This window comes from Acipenser ruthenus, chromosome 4, assembly GCF_902713425.1.
Source record: "Acipenser ruthenus chromosome 4, fAciRut3.2 maternal haplotype, whole genome shotgun sequence".
Classification (NCBI taxonomy): Eukaryota; Metazoa; Chordata; class Actinopteri; order Acipenseriformes; family Acipenseridae; genus Acipenser; species Acipenser ruthenus.
The window spans coordinates 13,078,872-13,099,699 of record NC_081192.1 but is presented as its reverse complement, the minus strand read 5'-3'; the positions used below and the strand labels follow the sequence as shown (position 1 = coordinate 13,099,699).

Below are 20,828 nucleotides of genomic sequence, written 5' to 3'. Positions count from 1 at the left end.
CTTGTGAAAAGTAATCATTTAATATATTTGCTATTTTTCTCTTCATCTATGATTTTGCCATTTGTATCTCTTCGACATTTAACCTCCTCTTTGAATGTTCTCTTGCTATTATAATATTGGAAAGATATTTTGGAATTGGTTTTAGCCCCCTTAGCAATATTGATTTCTATCTCTCTCTTGGCCTTTCTAACTTCCTTTTTGACTTGTGTTTGCAGTTCCAAGTACTCTTTCTGTGTACTTTGTTTTTGGTCCCTTTTAAACACTCTGTAAGTGCCTTTTTCTCTGAATATTTTTTTTTTAATTAATCTATTAAACCATTTTTGCAATTTTGTTTTAGATTTAGATTTGTCTACTTTTGGGATGTAATTGTTTTGTGTCTCTAGTACTACAGTTTTAAAACAACAGCCATTCTTTTTCCGTGGATGTTTTCTCTATTTTACTCGAATCTCCTTCTGTTAGTCTCTGTTTCATTCCTTCATAGTTTGCCTTCATAAAATGGTAAACCTTAGCTTTAGTCATTACTTTGGGAGTTTTAAAAAGCACTTCAAATGAGACCATGTTGTGGTCTGAGTTTGCCAGTGGTTCTCTGACCTCTGTTTTAGTTATTCTGTCTTCGCTTCAATGTGACATGCCAATTATAAGTCAAAGCAAGCATTTATCAACATTTATATTTGTCTTTCTATAATAATAGCTTAATTAAATCAGTAATCAAATAGCATGAATAAAACATGTAAATAAGATAACTGTTTGAATATATAGATACAGTGGGTTGCAGAAGGATTCACCCTCTACCAATAATGTCATATTTTGTTGAATAACAAATAATGTATGCACAGTTTTTTAAACAAACTTTTTTTTTATTCAAAGCTGTAGTCGTTAAACGGAACACTGTTATATGAGGAGGAGGTTAAATGTCAGCAAAACTTGCAAAGAAAATGTACAGTAGGATGGTGAAATTTTTGCTCATTCTTCATAGGAAAATTGCTCCAGTTCTGATAAGTTTGTTGGGGATCGTCGATGGACTGCAATCTTCAAGTCTCGCCATAAATATTCGATTGAATTCAAGTGAGGACTTTGACTGGGCCTCTCAAGAATATTAATTCTCTTCTTGTTAAACCACTCCAGTGTGGCTTTGGCTTTGTGCTTCGGGTCATTGTCTTGCTGAAATGTGAATTTTCTCCCCAGTTGAGTCTTGGCTGCCTCAAACAAGTTTTCGTCACGGATTCGCCTGTACTTTGCACCATCCATTCTTCCCTCTATCCAGACAAGCTTCCCAGTCCCTGCTGAAGAGAAGCATCCCCATAACATGATGCTGCCACCACCATGCTTGACAGTTGGGATGGTGTTGACTGGGTGATGTGCAGTGTTGGGCTTGCGCCAAACGTAACGCTTGGAATTTAGACCGAAAAGTTCAATTTTTGTCTCGTCTGATCACAAAACCTTTTTCCACATGTCTGCAGTATCATCTACATGCTTTTTCGCAAACTCCATACGTGCTTTAAGATGAGGCTTTTTGAATAATGGCTTCTTTCTTGCCACCCGTCCATAAAGGCCAGCTTTATGTAGGGACCGGCGTATTGTTGATGTGTGAACAATGACTCCCAGCTCAGACAAAGAACTTTGCAAATCTCTCAAGGTCATTTTTGGCTTCAGAGTGACAACCCGAACCAGTTTCCTGCTCAGTTTGGGAGGACGACCTGATCTGGGTGGTATGATGCATCTTCCACTTCTTAATGATGGACTTCACTGTGCTGAAAGGGATAATCAGCACCTTTGAAATGTTCTTGTACCCTTCTCCTGCTCTGTGCCTCTCTACCACTTTATTCCTGACTTGATTCGAAAGCTCCTTGGTCTTCACGGTTGCTTTGTTGGATCACTCTGAGTTGCAGCTTGAAAGTCTTTATTTACCTGAGGATAATTATCTACAAGTTAAACCACTTTGCGTACACACATGGTGAAACCATTTCACTAATTTTGTGACCTTTCAAACAAATCATTTGCACCTGAGCTGATTTAGGGCTGCAGTAGCAAAGGGGTTGAATACTTATGCAACTGAGATTAATCTGTTTTTCTCTATAAATCTTACTTATTTATATTCTGTATGCATTTTTTAACTTTATCAATGTGGAGTAGTTTGTGTAGGTTCTACATGTAAAGTCTAATTTGAAAGCGTCGTGGAGTACGCTCAGGTGCCAACAAAATGTGAAAACTTTGCAGGGGGTAAATATTTCTGAAAACCACTGTATATATATATTAACAGGATATTACGAAATCGCAATCAATCATTAGCAATCTGTTCTTTAATTATATATATATATATATATATATATATATATATATATATATATATATATATATATATATTGCAAACATAGTAATTATATATATATATATATATATATATATATATATATATATATATATATAATTTCTATATATATTATATATATATATATATATATATATATATATATATATATATATATATATATATATAATTTCTTAGCAGATGCCCTTATCCAGGGCAACTTACAATTGTTACAAGATATCACATTATTTTTACATACAATTACCCATTTATACAGTTGGGTTTTTACTGGAGCAATCTAGGTAAAGTACGTTGCTCAAGGGTACAGCAGCAGTGTCCCCCACCTGGGATTGAACCCATGACCCTCCGGTCAAGCGTCCAGTACCCTAACCACTACTCCACACTGCTGCCCTATTGAAGTTTCCCCAATAGACAAGGCTTAATTTTATATTGATGCTGAATTTAGAATTCCATCAATTAAATGGGCTATGCTGAATAGCCCATTTAAAAGTGAGTTTCAGTAACAAATTGTTTACAAGACAATTTCTGCCAATTAATGACTTAACTTATTGCAATCAAAACTATTAATTTTTCTACATACCTTTTCTGGATTTAAAGCTTTCAGACAAAGCACATACTTGTTGACATCTAAGTTGATTGCAACTACAGAAATAAACCCATTGAGTTCCACCAGGGAAAGAAAGGTGGTGTCTCTGAATAAACACATAATGATCACGCTTGAAAGAAAGAAAATTGATATATATATATATATATATATATATATATATATATATATATATAAATGCACAGATGTTGTATGGCAGTTTTGTTTAATTATTTTAATATTAACATAGAAAACATGACTGAAAGCTTAGGTTTACTTTTTTCTAGCTAAATTTAAGTGTTACTATGTTACTATGTTACACAGATTACTATGTTTGCAACAAACACATTACTTTAATATCAGTCTCCTGGGCAGTATATAACCCTACAATATATTTTCCAGCTACATTACAGGGTCTGTAATTAACTGGGGTTTGTAGCCAAACACAAGAAGCACATTCCTCTGCAAATTATTTAGGTTATTAAAGTGACCCTTAGCAATAACACTATGTAACACAATTTTTGTTCCTGGGTAGTAAGTGTTATTTCCTAATTGCTTATGCCTCAAAAGTATAGAAAATGGCTATTATTCCCCACAAACTTTGCTTTTGTGACCAGGTGTCACAAAGACGGCCAGAGTGGGTTGCGTCAGACCAGAAAGGAATTCAAACACAGACAGAGACGGTGGTGATGATGAGCTGAGTGCAATGGCTGCACTCAGCGTTTATTAACAAATAAAAGGTTTGAAAACAGCACAAAACAGGACACGGCACTGGTAGCCAAAATAAATAGACATACAAAACGACTAGACACTAACACACAGGTGAAACGGAGACGAACAAACACGGTGAGAATACACTTATTATATTTATAATTACGCTTTTACTCCTTCTCTCTCACCCGTTCTCCACTCTCTGAACACCTAACCACGAGTGACTAAAAATGTGCCTATTTATACTGTTGTGCTGGGATTCAATTACTAATTAATTATTCACTTGAATCCCAGCACGTGAATTAATTCTGTGCAACCCCGTGCTCACATATTACATTTAACCAGCACGTGAAGTGATTTGTGCCCTCCTCGTGCCTAAATACAAATCTACACTTTTTAAATACACGTGAAACACAGACCCGTTTATATCCCGTGTACCAATGACTATACACCAACATTAACACACGCAACATACAACACATAACACACAAATACACACAGGGGCGGGGCGCATTGCCACACCAGGACAGTGATATTTTGACATTTACCTATTTCCAATGAGAAAACGGGTGAATTTCTGTCTTTTCGTTCACATAAAGTCAGAAAAAAACAACATATGAATCCAAATTAACATGTATTTATACTAAAGTAATACAAAAATGACTACAAAAGATTTAGAAGTGAGTAGTTTTTCGAGATTTACGATTATACTGTAAATCACTTTCACGAATCAGCCCCCAAATGTAGTCTCCCATCATGTTCTCGATATACTGTCCTTGGTAGCGGCTTTCAAAGTCCAGTATATCCTGGTGGAAGCGCGCGCCTTGCTCCTCCGAGTACGCTCCCATGTTCTCCTTGAATTTATCAAGATGAGCATCAAGGATATGGACTTTGAGGGACATCCTACAGCCCCTTGTGCCGTAGTTCTTCACCAGAGTCTCAACCAGCTCCACATAGTTTTCGGCCTTGTGATTGCCCAGGAAGCCCCGAACCACTGCGACAAAGCTGTTCCAAGCTGCTTTCTCCTTACTAGTAAGCTTCTTGGGGAATTCATTGCACTCCAGGATCTTCTTTATCTGTGGTCCGACGAAGACACCGGCTTTGACCTTTGCCTCAGACAGCTTAGGGAAGAAGTCTTGAAGGTACTTGAAGGCTGATGACTCCTTATCTAGAGCTCTGACAGATTGTTTCATAAGGCCCAATTTGATGTGCAGTGGTGGCATCAGCACCTTCCGGGGGTCCACCAGTGGCTCCCACTTGACGTTGTTCCTCCCCACAGAGAACTCGGTCCGCTGTGGCCAGTCCCGCCTGTGGTAGTGCGCCTTGGTGTCCCTGCTGTCCCAAAGGCAAAGATAGCAGGGAAACTTGGTAAAACCGCCTTGGAGACCCATCATGAATGCCACCATTTTTAAGTCTCCTATGACCTTGATGCCATCTCAGAAAAATGCAGATATGTATCCACTTAGGCAGCTGGAACTAAACTGAACTGGTGGGCTTAAGGCCCCTGTATTTATACTACTATTTATATTACTGGAAAGTTCTAGAAGTTACTCCAAGTTTACTCAGCACTGAATCTATCTGGAATGTTCTGGAAAATAGGTAAATTTCAAAATATCACTGTCCTGGTCACAAAAGCAAAGTTTGTGGGGAATAATAGCCATTTTCTATACTTTTGAGGCATAAGCAATTAGGAAATGACACTTACTACCTAGGAACCAAAAAAAAATAAAAAATGTGTTACACGGTGTAATCATTGTGAAGATATAGGGCTTTTGGAATATAATGACACATAATGTTAATGACTGTGGGTTCTAAGATAATGGTATTAAAATATAGATACACTTGCTAAATGTATGTAGGGTGAGAGGACAGGTGGGTGATATATTGCATAATAAGGTTACTGTGTGATGTTAAACTCTGGTGTTATTTTAGTTATGTGCCAAACTAATTAGTATACCTTGGGGACAACCTAAGGACATCATTATAATAAAAGGTGCATCATTGGTTATAAAAAAAACAGTCTAAACATTATGAACAATTTGAAATAGAGCCTTCATAGCTGTGTGGCATGGGAATTAAGTATGATACAATATATGATGCGCCACTGGGAGAGATCTTAAAACCTACTGAGAAATCATTTTGAAATTGTGGGACAAAGAAAATATAAATTGTTTGATGGATAAGTGCTGTAGGTAGATTGAGATAGGTATGATTAAGGAAAATAAAAGTCATGTCTAACCCTTGTCTAAAGATGAAAATAGAAAAGCTTGAGGCAGACCAGATGATGCAGGCACCAAACCCCTGTGCTAGCCAGGGGCTTTATTCACTTCTGCAGATGTGCCCCTTACAACAACAGTGCTCCCTCATTATTAGTTTAGTTGGGAGCCATGGTTAAGAGACTGAATTATAACAAGAGGCCATGGTCATACAAGGTTATTTCTAAAAAGAGGGAGAGCTGTAACATGACTACAACCAATGGCAGGATTTCCAGCAGACAGCCATTGCAAAGCTTAATGATATGCATATGTAAGTTATCCATTATCAATATTGTACAGATGTGTGCCCCTCCCCTCAATTCTCAGGGTTTCCAAGGTTTCCAAAACTAAATGCAGAATTATGTTTTATATGGATTGTTCTGTGTGGCAAATTATTCAGTCAGCTGTGCAATCTGTTATAGCAGTTTTTCTTTTAGTTTGGCACTCCCAAGGCAGTAAGGTATAGCATGCATAATGGAAATGTTGTCATGGCAACTTGCCAAATGCAACAGTATTTGTTACAGTGTAATGTAAAATGACAGGTTCATGTGTGAATCCTTGTAAAGGGAATGTGTTTTTCATTCCTGAGTCATATACTGCATTTTCTTTTACCCATAACGTGTAGAGTTATCACATACAACATCATGAGATGTAAGAGAAGGATATGGATTGGTATTAATTGTTAATATAGGACACTGGCATATATTCTAAAGTTTTAACATTTAAAAACAAATAAAACAGTTTTCAGTAAGTAGGTGTTTGACCACCTCCCCTCCCCCATAATATTTCTTTGTTATAGTGTTTTCCAGTTTACAGGCTTTGTCTCTGAAGGCCTGACCTAGATAATCAACAACATGTGATCAAAGCTGAACTGACTCACTTCACATTTAAACACAGGCTTCTTTTTATTCAGCCTTGGAGTCTGGGTTTTTTTTCATGTAATTTGTAGGTAGTGACAATAAAAGCATTGTCAGCTTCCACTGCCATGAAAATTATAAATAATTAAAGGACTAACACTGACCAATGACCATACATTTAGTTATCAGTTTCTAAATGAAAAGAGGGAGGCTTGGCTGACAGGTTTCATTTTCCCAATTTTATCTGTGCCAACATTTTCTTTTAATTAATCTTGGCAAGAGTTCCTTTGATATTTCCAGGAACATTCCACAAAAAGCTGAGTTAAAACTATTAAAAAAAAAAAAAAAAAAAAAAGAAAATCTATGTTTTATTTAAAAATAATGACCACCCTTTTGGATCTGAATTGTATTCTTTGGTAAATTAGTTCTCATTCATAGTCTCTCATATTTTCACTTATTCTGCACATATTTAGTAAGGCTGAATTAGAGGCAGGTATTAGCAGACTGTTGTTGTAGTAAAGCCCAATGTTGCTTTATTTCACTGGACAAAAATAATTCCCTTTTCTTGTCCCAAAGGATAAATGCTTTTGGCTGTCCAGCAGTTTCTGTAATCAAACCCTATTGTTTGTGTTATCATTGCCAAGTATTTTGCAATTGGAAATGGTGTTATACATCATTAGGGTCCAGAAAATAGGTTCAAGAAATATTTTACCAAAGCAACACTTTTAACTGCGTATTTATTTCAGGTACAGTAGCTGAATTCAGAATGTCTTGGCTGGGATTATTCTCCAACTCTAAGTCTTCTGTTTTATGTGATGATGTAAGCAGATTAAAAAAAAAAAAAAAAAAATTCAGAGTCTGACTCTTCCTCGCTGATGTAGTAGGTAGACCTTTAAAGACCGCATTGTGCTCCAGTCCTCCCAGCTGTACAATTGGATAGAAGTCTGTCCTTGTAAATCATTCGTCTCAGTAGACCCATGTTGAAAATAAATATCTACCTAGTGTAGGAATATTCTTCCCCCTGAAGTAATAGGCCTCCGATGAAATATTCTGGAGCAATAGGCAATGTTTCCCAGGTCTGCCATAGAAAATACAGTTTTATATTTCCATTTATTTGAATGTGAATATCTTAGAACTAATAAAAATAAATTACAGGAAGACTGATGATTTTCTAAAAACAAAGATAACAATAAATGTTGCTTCTTACAATACATTGTGTGAGGTGTGTCTCTATTATTGTATACCTAGTAAACCTAAGCAGTATTTTCGAATTGTATTTAAAAAAAAAAAAAAAAAAAAGCTGGGGGTTTAAAAAATATGCAAATTCACTGCAGGCGAGAGGAAAATGTAATTTTTCCCCCTGTTCTTTTTACTAACTGAAAATAGCTGATGTGTCATGAGGCAAAGGCCAGTTCTACTGCAAAAGAAAGAATTAGATTGATAGGTGCTGATTGATATCTGACTGGCCCAGAATTGCTTGAGAAATGTGTAAATGTCAGTGTGGTTTAACCTTTTCCTTCTTTCTAATTATTGGCAGTGAAACAGATTCTCTGTAGAGTTTAAAAAAGAAATGGTGCTGATTTACAAATAAAAGTTGCTGTACTATAAATACTATCTGAAGGTTTCTAATTTGCAAGGAGACAAGACATCCTGTTTTGGACAGGACAGCCCCACTTTTGGAATACTGGTCCTAGTGTCCCCAGAACCTTTCTTGGGACGTTCATTTCGTCCCTAACCAACACGTCATCAGCAAGCACATAAAGGCTCCATGTGTTATTCCCTCATGTCGCTTTCGAGCCTGGAGGAAGGGCTACCCTCAGCCACGGATTCCCTGAGATTTCCCACTAACCAAAAAATATAAAAATATGTGAATAGGGTTTTTTTCCTTACCTGTGTGCTGAGCGGTTCGTATTTAGTTCTGTGGGGTGTGTGGTCAGGCTGGAGAGGCTGGGCTCTCTCCCCCAGCGCAGTCATGCTCTGGGGGACAGGCCGTGTCTCAGCTGCTTCATTTTCATTAATTTTTCAGTATTTTGGGGGGTAGGTGTGTTAATCATTCATTATTATTTTTCCATTCATGGTTTGGCGGCCTTGTCTTTTGGGGGGAGGTGGCTCATAGCCACTTCCTAGCTGCGGCACTGGGATGCATGTAACTGTTCACGTTTTTCCAGCCAGCCTCACGCAGCTAGCCTTTGCGCATCCACGGACGAGGCCTCCAGCCAAATTTATTATTCACTCAGGCCCTGAGCGCCCATCACAGTTCACTAAACCATCTGCAATTGCAATCAATGAATCTCATCCATGATGGATTGTCCGTGCTGAATATTGTATTTTCATGCAGCCTGCTATGTTACTACCATATCTAACTTATTACATTACAAAGACACTTGATGTGACTAAAGGAAAGATTGAATGACCAGCAGCATTAAAAAGTACTGTACAGCGCCGTGCAAATCTGGAGAATTACTGAACAGTCAACGTTCATATTTGCAACCAATCACTTAGAGAATTGTGGGTGGGTTTATCCATAGACTGTTGCTAAAATTAACTGGTGCCGATCCTCGTTTGAATCATCACTCCCATTGCCTGAAGAGCTTAGACTACTGCAGTCTAACAATAACGGCTCATAACAGGTACCATTGTATTGTGAAATTTGTGTTGGAATTATTCTCTTCATCCATGATATTTGTATATCTGCGTGCAAATGACTTTGCCTCATGTGTAGATATAGGTGACAATTGCAGAAACCAACGCTTTCATGTCACATCACTGTGCCATGTTCACAATGCAGTGCACTGAAGCTTTTGAGTCGTGGTTTGAACACATCTTTGAGCATCAAAATAGCCCATAAAAACACCAGGTGCTGTGTTTGGTATTTGAATTGAGTTAGAAAAATACAAAATAAAAATAAAATAAAAAAATATTTTATTAACCCAGAACAATCATCATGTACTTAACAATTTTTGGATTGTGTATGTGCTTATAAATAAATAATAATAATATGTGGTTTTTTTGTAACAATTGTTGCTATATAAGTATAATTGTGTAGACTTATTTTTTTAAACATATATGCTCGTTATAATGTCTTTACACAATATGTTTGATGTATGTGGAGATGATTTGCTAATTTAGATACCCAATTTGATGTTTTCCGTAATTGGCTACGATGTAATTGGCTTTTTGTGAGGAATTTGTTAATTGGTGCTATTATCTTTTACTCATCTCTTGGTTATTGACTATAATTATTTAACTAATATATATATATACTGTGGTGTTTGTTATGTTCTTTGTCCTGATGAAGATTGAAACGTTGATCTTGGATATAATAAAATATAAACACTCTGGAGCATAAGTGTGCGGGTACTATGTTTGTTTAATTTGGCAGTTTACCACTTGTATGTTAGCCAATAAAAAGGTCTGAAGGATGCCCTTGATGGGTGTGCTGCTGGGAGCTCTTGAATTCCTCTTAGACCTGGCTGGGTCAGGTGTTCTGTTAGGTCCTGTGTCGCATTCTGTTATTTATTTAAATGACAGCCTCCTGGCAGCAGATTTTACACTTTCAGGAAGGCCGTCTGATTCTTCAATAATAATAATTTTAATGCCTTTATTCAGCATTCCCTTAGCACTTTCTACTCTCTAGTGTATATGTTGATAGAAACCGAATACAGTATTTTAAACATAATCTAATGTTGGTGTTGAAAGAAACGTTTAGTTTTTTGAGAAGCGCACATTTTCTTTTCGTTGAGTGGATGTTTAGACATTTATTTGCTTGTTCAACAGCTGCACAATTCAGAATGGTGCAGCGGGACATGCGAGTATATACAAGATCTCTCTTTTGTTTTTGTTTTGTGTATGGTGTATCAGACCATTCATTTCAATAGGGATTTGGTCGGGACCCAAAAATCATGCTGAATTATTAAGAATGTTGATATGTACATGGGCTGTGGCCTTTTATGGTCTACAGTTCAGCCATTTTGACATTCATGCTTCAGCTGAGTTTGGGAACATCTGCTTTTTCTGATTTATGTACTCTTGACATTATAGGTAACTATTATCACTATATTGGGATATGAATTGCCATTTCATGCAGTTAACCAGCAGCCATTATTTTCTCTTGCAGACTACAGTGTTGACAACATGCAGCAGGCTCTTCACCAGTCTGTCTTCCTGTCAGCCATGTCTACTCAACCCAATCGCGACCTCCCGCTTTGCTGGGAGCAGCACTGCAAACTGCTGCCTGGAGTGGCAGGGGTACAAGCCAGCCGCGTTGCACACTGGACTGCCGATGAGGTAAGACTTTTTAATTGCAGTGTTATGTATGACAAAGGTAGACTTAAAAACATATATATATATATATATATATATATATATATATATATATATACAGTACTGTGCAAAAGTTTTAGGCAGGTGTGAAAAAATGCTGTAAAGTAAGAATGCTTTCAAAAATAGACATGTTAATAGTTTAGATTTATCAATTAACAAAATGCAAAGTGAGTGAACAGAAGAAAAATCTACATCAAATCAATATTTGGTGTGACCACCCTTTGCCTTCAAAACAGAATCAGTTCTTCTAGGTACACTTGCACACAGTTTTTGAAGGAACTCGGCAGGTAGGTTGGCCCAAACATCTTGGAGAACTAACCACAGTTGTTCTGTGGATTTAGGCAGCCTCAGTTGCTTCTCTCTCTTCATGTAATCCCAGACAGACTCGATGATGTTGAGATCAGGGCTCTGTGGGGGCCATACCATCACTTCCAGGACTCCTTGTTCTTCTTTACGCTGAAGATAGTTCTTAATGACTTTCGCTGTATGTTTGGGGTCGTTGTCATGCTGCAGAATAAATTTGGGGCCAATCAGATGCCTCCCTGATGGTATTGCATGATGGATAAGTATCTGCCTGTACTTCTCAGCATTGAGGAGACCATTAATTCTGACCAAATCCCCAACTCCATTTGCAGAAATGCAGCCCCAAACTTGCAAGGAACCTCCACCATGCTTCACTGTTGCCTGCAGACGTGTGCCTCATTCGTGTACCGCTCTCCAGCCCTTCAGCGAACAAACTGCCTTCTGCTACAGCCAAATATTTCAAATTTTGACTCATCAGTCCAGAGCACCTGCTGCCATTTTTCTGCACCCCAGTTCCTGTGTTTTCGTGCATAGTTGAGTCGCTTGGCCTTGTTTCCACGTCGGAGGTATGGCTTTTTGGCCGCAAGTCTTCCATGAAGGCCACTTCTGACCAGACTTCTCCGGACAGTAGATGGGTGTACCAGGGTCCCACTGTTTTCTGCCAATTCTGAGCTGATGGCACTGCTGGACATCTTCCGATTGTGAAGGGAAGTAAGCATGATGTGTCTTTCATCTGCTGCAGTAAGTTTCCTTGGCCGACCACTGTGTCTACGGTCCTCAACGTTGCCCGTTTCTTTGTGCTTCTTCAAAAGAGCTTGGACAGCACATTTGGAAACCCCTGTCTGCCTTGAAGTTTCTGCCTGGGAGAGACCTTGCTGATGCAGTATAACTACCTTGTGTCTTGTTGCTGTGCTCAGTCTTGCCATGGTGTATGACTTTTGACAGTAAACTGTCTTCAGCAACCTCACCTTGTTAGCTGAGTTTGGCTGTTCCTCACCCAGTTTTAGTCCTCCTACACAGCTGTTTCTGTTTCAGTTAATGATTGTGTTTCAACCTACATATTGAATTGATGATCATTAGCACCTGTTTGGTATAATTGTTTAATCATACACCTGACTATATGCCTACAAAATCCCTGACTTTGTGCAAGGGTACCTAGAAGAATTGATGCTGTTTTGAAGGCAAAGGGTGGTCACACCAAATATGGATTTGATTTAGATTTTTCTTCTGTTCACTCACTTTGCATTTAGTTAATTGATAAATATAATCTATTAACAGGTCTATTTTTGAAAGCATTCTTACTTTACAGCATTTTTTCACACCTGCCTAAAACTTTTGCACAGTACTGTATATACTATAAAAACCTTTTGTATAAGTCTATTTTGTAGGTATTTTTAGGGGGTCCTAAAAAGGGGGGAGCAACTTATACATCGGTGTGACCTATAGGCTTTTTCCAGAAATTGTTGTCTCAAAAAGTCGGGGGGGGGGGGGGGGGGGCTTATACACCGCTACTGTCTAGACAAGCTGTATACTAGGTGTTCATGTTATTATTATTTATTTCTTAGCAGACGCCCTTATCCAGGGCAACTTACAATTGTTACAAGATATCACATTATACATTATTTCACATTATACAGATATCACATTATTTTACATACAATTACCCATTTTTACAGTTGGGTTTTTACTGGAGCAATCTAGGTAAAGTACCTTGCTCAAGGGTACAACAGCAGTGTCCCCCACTGGGGATTGAACCCACAACCCTCCGGTCAAGAGTCCAGAGCTCTAACCACTACTCCACACTGCTGCCCTAATGTTATTTAATACAGAATGTAGAAACCTGTATGTTAGGGGAAAAAGCAGAAACCGCTAAATCTAATCTCGCTAAGGACTCAACAGTAATTTGATCTCCGAACTGGGCTGCAGCCAAATTTGTGAAAGGCTTCATGTTCTAGTGAAATAATCCCCTGAGCCACCTTTCTATGTCATTAAACTCAATGAGCATGCTCTCATCTCTGCATTCACCTCTGTCCTTGGTATTTTACCATCTCTGCTAAAGCTCTTATATTCCACCCCTCCTAGGACTTTTAATAACAAAGGTTGATTTTTTTATTTTTTGTCTTAAGCGAATAGTTGTTGATTGGCCATATTTCAATGGTCAGTTCCGGTGTGTGAAAACGCATTTCAGAATAATTCTCCAGCCGAGCTGCCTTTCACCTGTTATAGTAAACAGAACACTGGCCAAGTGCACCTCCTAAAATGTTTCTTTGATATCGACAGCCAGGTTGAACACTTTCAAAGAAAGAAATGGTTAATTACTTGGATAAACGGAAAGCACAATGGTGTAATCAGTTCCTGGGATAAAGATATGTCTTCATTCACTCTGATTGTTGTTGTTTTACCCACTTAGGACCATCATGTATCCTTTATTTATTTATTTTCTCTCTGATTTACTCTACAAAACTTTCACATAGACAAGTGTTAAACTGAATAACTGTATATATTATATATCCTTTAAAAGGGAACATTTACATGTGTTTTGCCTGGTTGGACAATGATAGCTGTTACTGTGTGGTCCAGTGGTTAAAGCAAAGGGCTTGTAACCAGGAGGTACCCAGTTCGAATCCCAGCTCACTCACTGACTCATTGTGTGACCCTGAACAAGTCAATTAACCACCTTATGCTCCGTCTTTCGGGGGAGACGTTATTGTAAGTGACTCTGCAGTTTGGCATACTGTGGCAGGATAGCTTCACGGCCCAAGCTGTTACCAGCAGGACTGAGACTCAGAGATGGAGTGCTGCAGTTAAAGCAGAAATACGTACATTTATTTTACAAAAACAAGCAAACACCAAAATAAAGCAGTTAAACAAAACAAATCCTTATTGTCCAGACTGGGCAGCACCTTCAAACTCTCTTCAAACTCCTCCAACTAAACAAAGGCTTTGGCTTCTTTATGTACCGTGCAGCTGTGGTTTGATTGGTCATCAATTATTCATTTAACATCCCAGCCACATTCCCCACTTAGATTCTGGCAGGGATGGAATTAACCCCATCCCTGCCAAACTTAAATAATAAATGTTTATGAAACAATACCACACACACACACTATTTAACAATGCCACACACGCACACACACACTATTTACACAGCGGGCTTCCGCCCTGCCACACATATCAAAACAGATTATTTATTCTGCTTAATTTTATTTCCACATTTGAAATGATCAAGACAAGAAAATCCACTTGTATGGAAAATCTCTATTTTCCAACATCAGTTCCTCACCTGATTATTCTGTTTTGTAAATGGATTGTCTTGTATGTATCTGTAATATATAAAAACGGTATCTTCATTTTCAAGTCATTCACTTTGATACAATCCTAATAGCAGCAACTCAAAGATTGCACACATTTCTTAGATATCAAGAGAAACACCATTCTTGAGAACATTTCACTTCATATTTCCACCTGAACTTCCCTAAAGGAATTCAGTCCGGTAGTGAACAAGAACATATTCCTCTAGAAAAACAAATTGCACTCCTTGTATTAAAAAAAAATGCATCAGTTTGGCATAGATTTAACAGACCTTATGCTGCATAAATGCTGTATGTGAAGACAAAAAAAAAATTCAAAGGGTGTTTGTGTTTTCAACAAGAACTTATACCAAGGAGCTGGTTGAGTGACAACATGCGTGAGCCAACTCAGGGTCTGATGCTCCAGTAAGAAAGAGAGCTAAGCTGTCTCTAAGCCTACTCTCAAGTAGGCCACGTTTGTGACTACTTTGACTAGGACGGCTGGGTTTACGCTACGAAAGAAAGCTGTCTTTAGAGCTAAGCCGCCTCAAAGCCAGCATAAAAGTGGCCAGTGTAAATGGGGTATAGAAGAGGCTTGTTAACTTCAAATTCAAATGGTGTAAAAACAAGCAATCTTCAGGTAATGGGGAAGTTCCTTACAAAGACATAGAGATTTAGCTTGCAGCTTAAATACATTCATTAGCTTCTGCAACAATTTGCTTTTATGCTGGTAAGAAAGCCACTGCATTATTGAAACTTTGTGGTGTACATTCAGAAATTGCAGAAGGAAAGTGCATTTAATCTAACAGGCACCCTTCACAGCCTTAAAAAAAAACACCCCTGTATTTGACGTAAATGCTGACATCACAAGCAATCTATCTGGTTATGTTTGAAGTCCTTAATGTACTCTTTTAGCTGTTTTTTTTTATTGGATATGGCACTTGATCCTATCTTTACTAAATATTAAATCTGTAAGTGCTTCCTACTACTGAACAGACAAAGTTTTGCTGTACTAATGGCACTTAAATCTATTATTATATTTGATTTGCTTTGTAGGTGTTCCAGTAATGGTACTGCATTCCACATTTTATATGAGTATTCTGAAATTTCAAGTATAATTCATTAGGGTGCTTTTGGAAAACAATTTATTTAAAAGTGGTGGTTTACTGCATGGCTACTTGTATTTAAAATTGGCAATAATAACTTAGTTGATTATTGTTATTTTTATTTATTTTTTCAAAAACCAGCAATCTCCTTTGCTGGTCCACTTACAAATATTGCATCCTTCATGTGCCACTCTTCATTCCACAGTGAAAGATCCTAGGTAAGCTCTGTAACACTGCTGCTGGTTTGAGTTGGGAATGCATACCTGATCAGCAACCCCTCTTTAATCTGGCTGATGCTGTGTTTACAACAGCAACACAAAACAAGGTTGTTTGAGAAGGAGTCTCAAAGCAAAGCAGTTCCCCTTTGTTTTACCAGTAAATGGTTGCCTCAAGGAAGGGTATTTACTGAAAACAGGTCCTGTAACTTAAGCATAGTGTTATTTTTTCCTTTGGGCCATTGAATTGGGTTTTGTGAAAATAATTCTTTAAGCCTGTGAATACTTAATGTCATGGTGGAAATTACCCTGGGCTAGTTTTAGACCAACCATGGCACTTGGTACAGCTTATTTAAGTTATACATTATAACAGTATCCCAATTGGGTATATTTATATTTTAGTCCCCTCTAGCTACAGATACAGCACTGTGTCAGAATGTTGCTGATTTGAGTCTGTTGCTGATAGTTAATTATATGGTAGACGGTAATTTACTATATTAATTATTTAAATAATTTATGTCCCTGTAACAGTGTATGGATTTTTTATTTATATATTTATTTTTGCATTAAGAGCACACAGTGTAAAGGATGTGCGCAATTAAACTGTTGCTTTTTATATAAATAATAATGAGATTCTATCATTTTATCTAGGTGGCTAGCTTTGTGCATTCTCTCCCTGGATGTGAGGAGCAAGCTAAGCAATTCAAGGAAGAGGTAAGCAGATTCAGAATTGCTTGGAGACTCCCAATTGTTGCAGGGATGGGAAAGTGAAGTAATGAGTTTTATGTCCCTTCTACAAATGTGTAGTTAATTTAGTAGAACAGGTGCAGTATAGCCTTCAGTACAGACTGGAGAATTAATTTGTATGTGTCAAACATTACAACTGCAGGGAATGCAGTACATTCCACAATAGCTTAAAAACCAATTAAGTGTGAATATGTTGTGGAAAATTTCCAGATTGTGTTTCTTTTGATATATGGCAAGAGGCTACAGTGATAGAACCTGGAGTTGTACTACAAAATAAGTAGTAGTTTAGCAAATCTGCAAAAACACACAATATTGGTCAAAAAAAAACCCAGGATGCAGCTAAAACTCTCTAAAGTGCCCTCTTAATACAAGAAACCTTAATCTTAATCCCAATTCTGTTAAAATGTGTTTATTAGTTTATTAATTATGATAAGTGAAAATAACTTTTGCTATTGATTGTTCATATGAATCATATGAATGGCTTCAACTGTATTTTAATGAAGGAGAAAGTTGCATTATGTGAAACAGTAAGGTTTTTTTTTATTTTAAATTAACAGTTTAATGTTTAAAAACATAAATAGTGTTGCAAATAATCCAGTTTCTATTAACATAAAAAGGTTTATAGCAACAGGATTTAATAAAAAAAAAAACTGTACATGTGCGCACAGCTTATTACAGACACTAGGTCTGCTTTTTAGTTTATTTTTTATTATACTATACTGTACTTGCAGGACACCATTGTAAAGTGGCTTTTAGTTCTGTGAATTTTTATTAAAAACATTTGGCCATTGGTTAATTTAAAAAAAAAATTGCTTTCCTGTATGTTTTAATAACAACACAAAAATATAGATAGAACTACAAATAATGTATTCTGTAACATCAGATATTGGTCAGCTTGGTATGTTGTAGTTATTTTTTTCACTGGCATTTTGCAACTGTACAAATGAAGCTTCAGAATACAGTAATGGCTTTCCATATTATTTTACAGCAAATTGATGGAAAAGCTTTCTTACTGCTCAGTCAAGTGGACATCGTAAAGATAATGAGCGTCAAATTGGGCCCAGCTCTGAAGATCTACAATTCCATTCTGATGTTCAAGAATGCTGAAGACATGAGCAAAGACACAGAATCAGGAAATATTGAGCTGGATACATGAAGTAAATCAACACTCAGCCACCCAAGCAGCCACACTGTATTCTGTGCATTCGGCTTTGATGTATTAGTACTATTAAAGGGACCAAGGAAACATGTGTTTTTGCAATGGCTGCACAAGCTGTCATTGGCAAAGGATAATCATGGATTCTACTATTAATATTTCTTGTGTAGTGTAATTTACACTACTAAAGACACTGGGCACAGCCTCCTGTCTTTTGGCTTTAATGCTACTGGGATGTAATGGCTTAATAAACTGCACAGAACATGCATTATTTATAGATTGTATTTGCTTAAGTGAATTTTTTACAGAGTTACGTAAAGAACTGACAATCAACAAACCTAAAGCATTGTATTGTAGCACCATACCGGTGTTAACCATATAAAGAAACAACACAAGGTAAACAAAAATCAGTCAAAAGTTCATTTAAATCCATTGTGGATTCGTTTTTGCTATTTTGTGAAATAAATACATCCACGATTGAAGTCTAGTTAAAGATGCATTGTATTTATTGTAAGCAGTTGTGAATTTATACGTGTTTGTGACAATGAAGGAAAAAATAATATATTCTCATTTTAACAGAGAATGTATTTTATAGTATCTTAATATTACATACAAGCAGCTAGAAGAGAGTATTTATTTTGAATAGGTGCAAGGTGTAGTTGTTGAGCTGTGAAAAATTGCATTTATATTGCTATGAGTTCATTAAAGCACTTCAGGCTTTCAAAGTGCAATCAATCTCACTCTCCTTTAACAATTTTAGCTGTTCCAAGGTGTGACATTGATTTTTTTTTTTTACTTGCTTTTTCTAAGGTTTGTATTTGTCTGAACTTCAGTTTAATCCTGATTGTCATTGCACATAATTTACGAAGTACTGCAATTTAGAAATAAATAAATCATTGAAAGAACTGTCATCATTGCTCCTTCGTGTGCTATAATGCAGTTTTCATTAACAGCGATTTTCTAGTGTTTCTACTAAGCAAAGATGCATTACTGTACATGTATTACACATGATAAAACAAATAAAGATGTATATTTCTTAAAGACTTTGCAATCCAGTTAAGTTTACATCTCAAATTGTGAAATCTGTAAAACAACAATGCTGTCAAAGTTTTAAAAGGTAACTTTTGTTTAATATATTTGGACACATGTACGGAACACTACCTGTTATTTTGAGTTACTGTATTCCTTAGTGGGGGCTTATTAAAAGCAAGTCAATTTAGTAATATGTAGAAATAAAGTGTGGATACTTAATGTTAAATCACATGCAGTTTGAATAATGTGGAATGTAGGTTACAACATACAGGGCATGTTATAAACTAGAACAGATGTCTTTAAACATATTCAGTGGATAAAATATATTGTACATATTTGTAAACTACAGCATTTTTATATTTTACACCTTTTACATAACATTTAATTACACTTAATGTATGGAATAGTTAGAATAAACAGCAAAAAAAAAGCATTTATTTACAAAGCCAATATTCATTCACATGATGCTTTACACTTTATTTTAATATCACTTGAACGAACTTACATACAGTAGTGGACATAGCTGGATTTTTATTTAGTCTTTGTTTATTGTAAGAATGAAGTCTTGGAAATCTTAATAAAGGAGTATTGTTGATATTTTTTGTATCTTTAATAGAATAAAGAAAAAGCTTAAATTATATGTCTGTTTCTCTGTGCTTATGCAACAAATGGGTACAGTATTAAAAAAAAGGAAAGATTATCAAAAGGCTTGTCTCAGTGTGTTCAATCCTGGGTTACTACTGTACAAGTGTATTTAAGAAACAACATACAAATTATATTTATTAGGTATTCCCTGTGATCAAAAAAGACACTCTCTGTAATTATGCCTATTTATATTTTAGTTTTATTCTTGAAATGCATTACTGTTCACATTGCTGAGGTTTGAAATCTATTTTGACTTTAATTAATGCAGAATTATTGTATTTTTACATATAAAAACATCTTTAATCTGATTGTCTTAAGTCTTGCAACCTAGGTAATGTCCTTATATTAAATAAGACAGCCACGCCCGATTGACTAGCCACACCACACGTTAAGATAATCTGAATTCTTTACTCATTCCCTGAAATAGAGACACCACCGATATTAACAATTATGCCTATGATACATGGCTTTTGAGACCCCTGTAAAATGTGCATGTAATGCAGAACGTTCAGGTAGCGTTGTATTATCTGTAACAAAGAAAAATCTTAGTATTGGGGCTGAAATAAAATGTCTATACCTCAGTCAAACATCTCTGAATGTACAATGCTTTCTCTGTAAAGAATAGTCTGACTTTTTCTAGCAGTGGCTCTCGAGTAAGTAGCAGGGTCCAAAAATATAGCATTATATGTACTATTATGTACTATTTCTGTGTTGTTCATTGGTTGTTTTCTGTCTGAAAATACCTCCATTTGTATGCATACAACAACCTTGTGGAGGAGGCCCTAGTGTTCTGCAGTGTACTAAATACTGCGTCTGAGACCCCTAAGATGGACAGATGGTCCCGTTCAGGGGTCAGACCCATAGTTGGAGTCTGCCCGATTCTGAGTGCCAGAGAGTGCCTTTTGTCTGACTGAGGAGATCCAGGCGTAGCAGGATCTCCTAGGGTTGGCTTTGCAGTAGCTGGCAAAGGTTTGAAAACCAGATTCACCTGGGCCATCTTGAGGTCACCAGGAGAACTGTCGCCTTCTCTCTCCGGACCTTCTCTAAGAAGGCCGGAAGCAACGGTATTGGCAGGAATGCATATAAGAGCGTCCTGGGCCACTCGGGCACAGGAGGGGTACTGCATGGCCAGGCAACGGACACAGAGGAGGTGCTTGTCCTGTGCAGGAAGCATCGCCTTGCAGGAGCGAGAACTGAGGGTACATGCACCAAGGGCACCAGGGATGTGCTGGGGTGCTGAAGCACCAAGGCACGGAGCATCTCAGGACCGAGGGCA

The 20,828-nt window shown here is 37.1% G+C and overlaps 1 protein-coding gene across 3 annotated transcripts in view; it reads left to right on the top strand.

Moving 5' to 3' along the window:
* Positions 1-19,545, top strand: part of LOC117400716 (lethal(3)malignant brain tumor-like protein 3) — a 103,996-nt gene extending 84,451 nt beyond the window's left edge. For all 3 annotated transcript variants that reach the window (XM_059022022.1, XM_059022020.1, XM_059022023.1), the window contains 3 exons: positions 10,853-11,022; positions 16,624-16,686; positions 17,708-19,545. In XM_059022022.1, coding sequence (XP_058878005.1) covers positions 10,853-11,022; positions 16,624-16,686; positions 17,708-17,875 — 401 coding nt within the window. In that variant the 3' untranslated portion in view covers positions 17,876-19,545. The remainder of the gene's footprint in view (positions 1-10,852; positions 11,023-16,623; positions 16,687-17,707) is intronic.
* Positions 19,546-20,828: the final 1,283 nt, after the last annotated feature.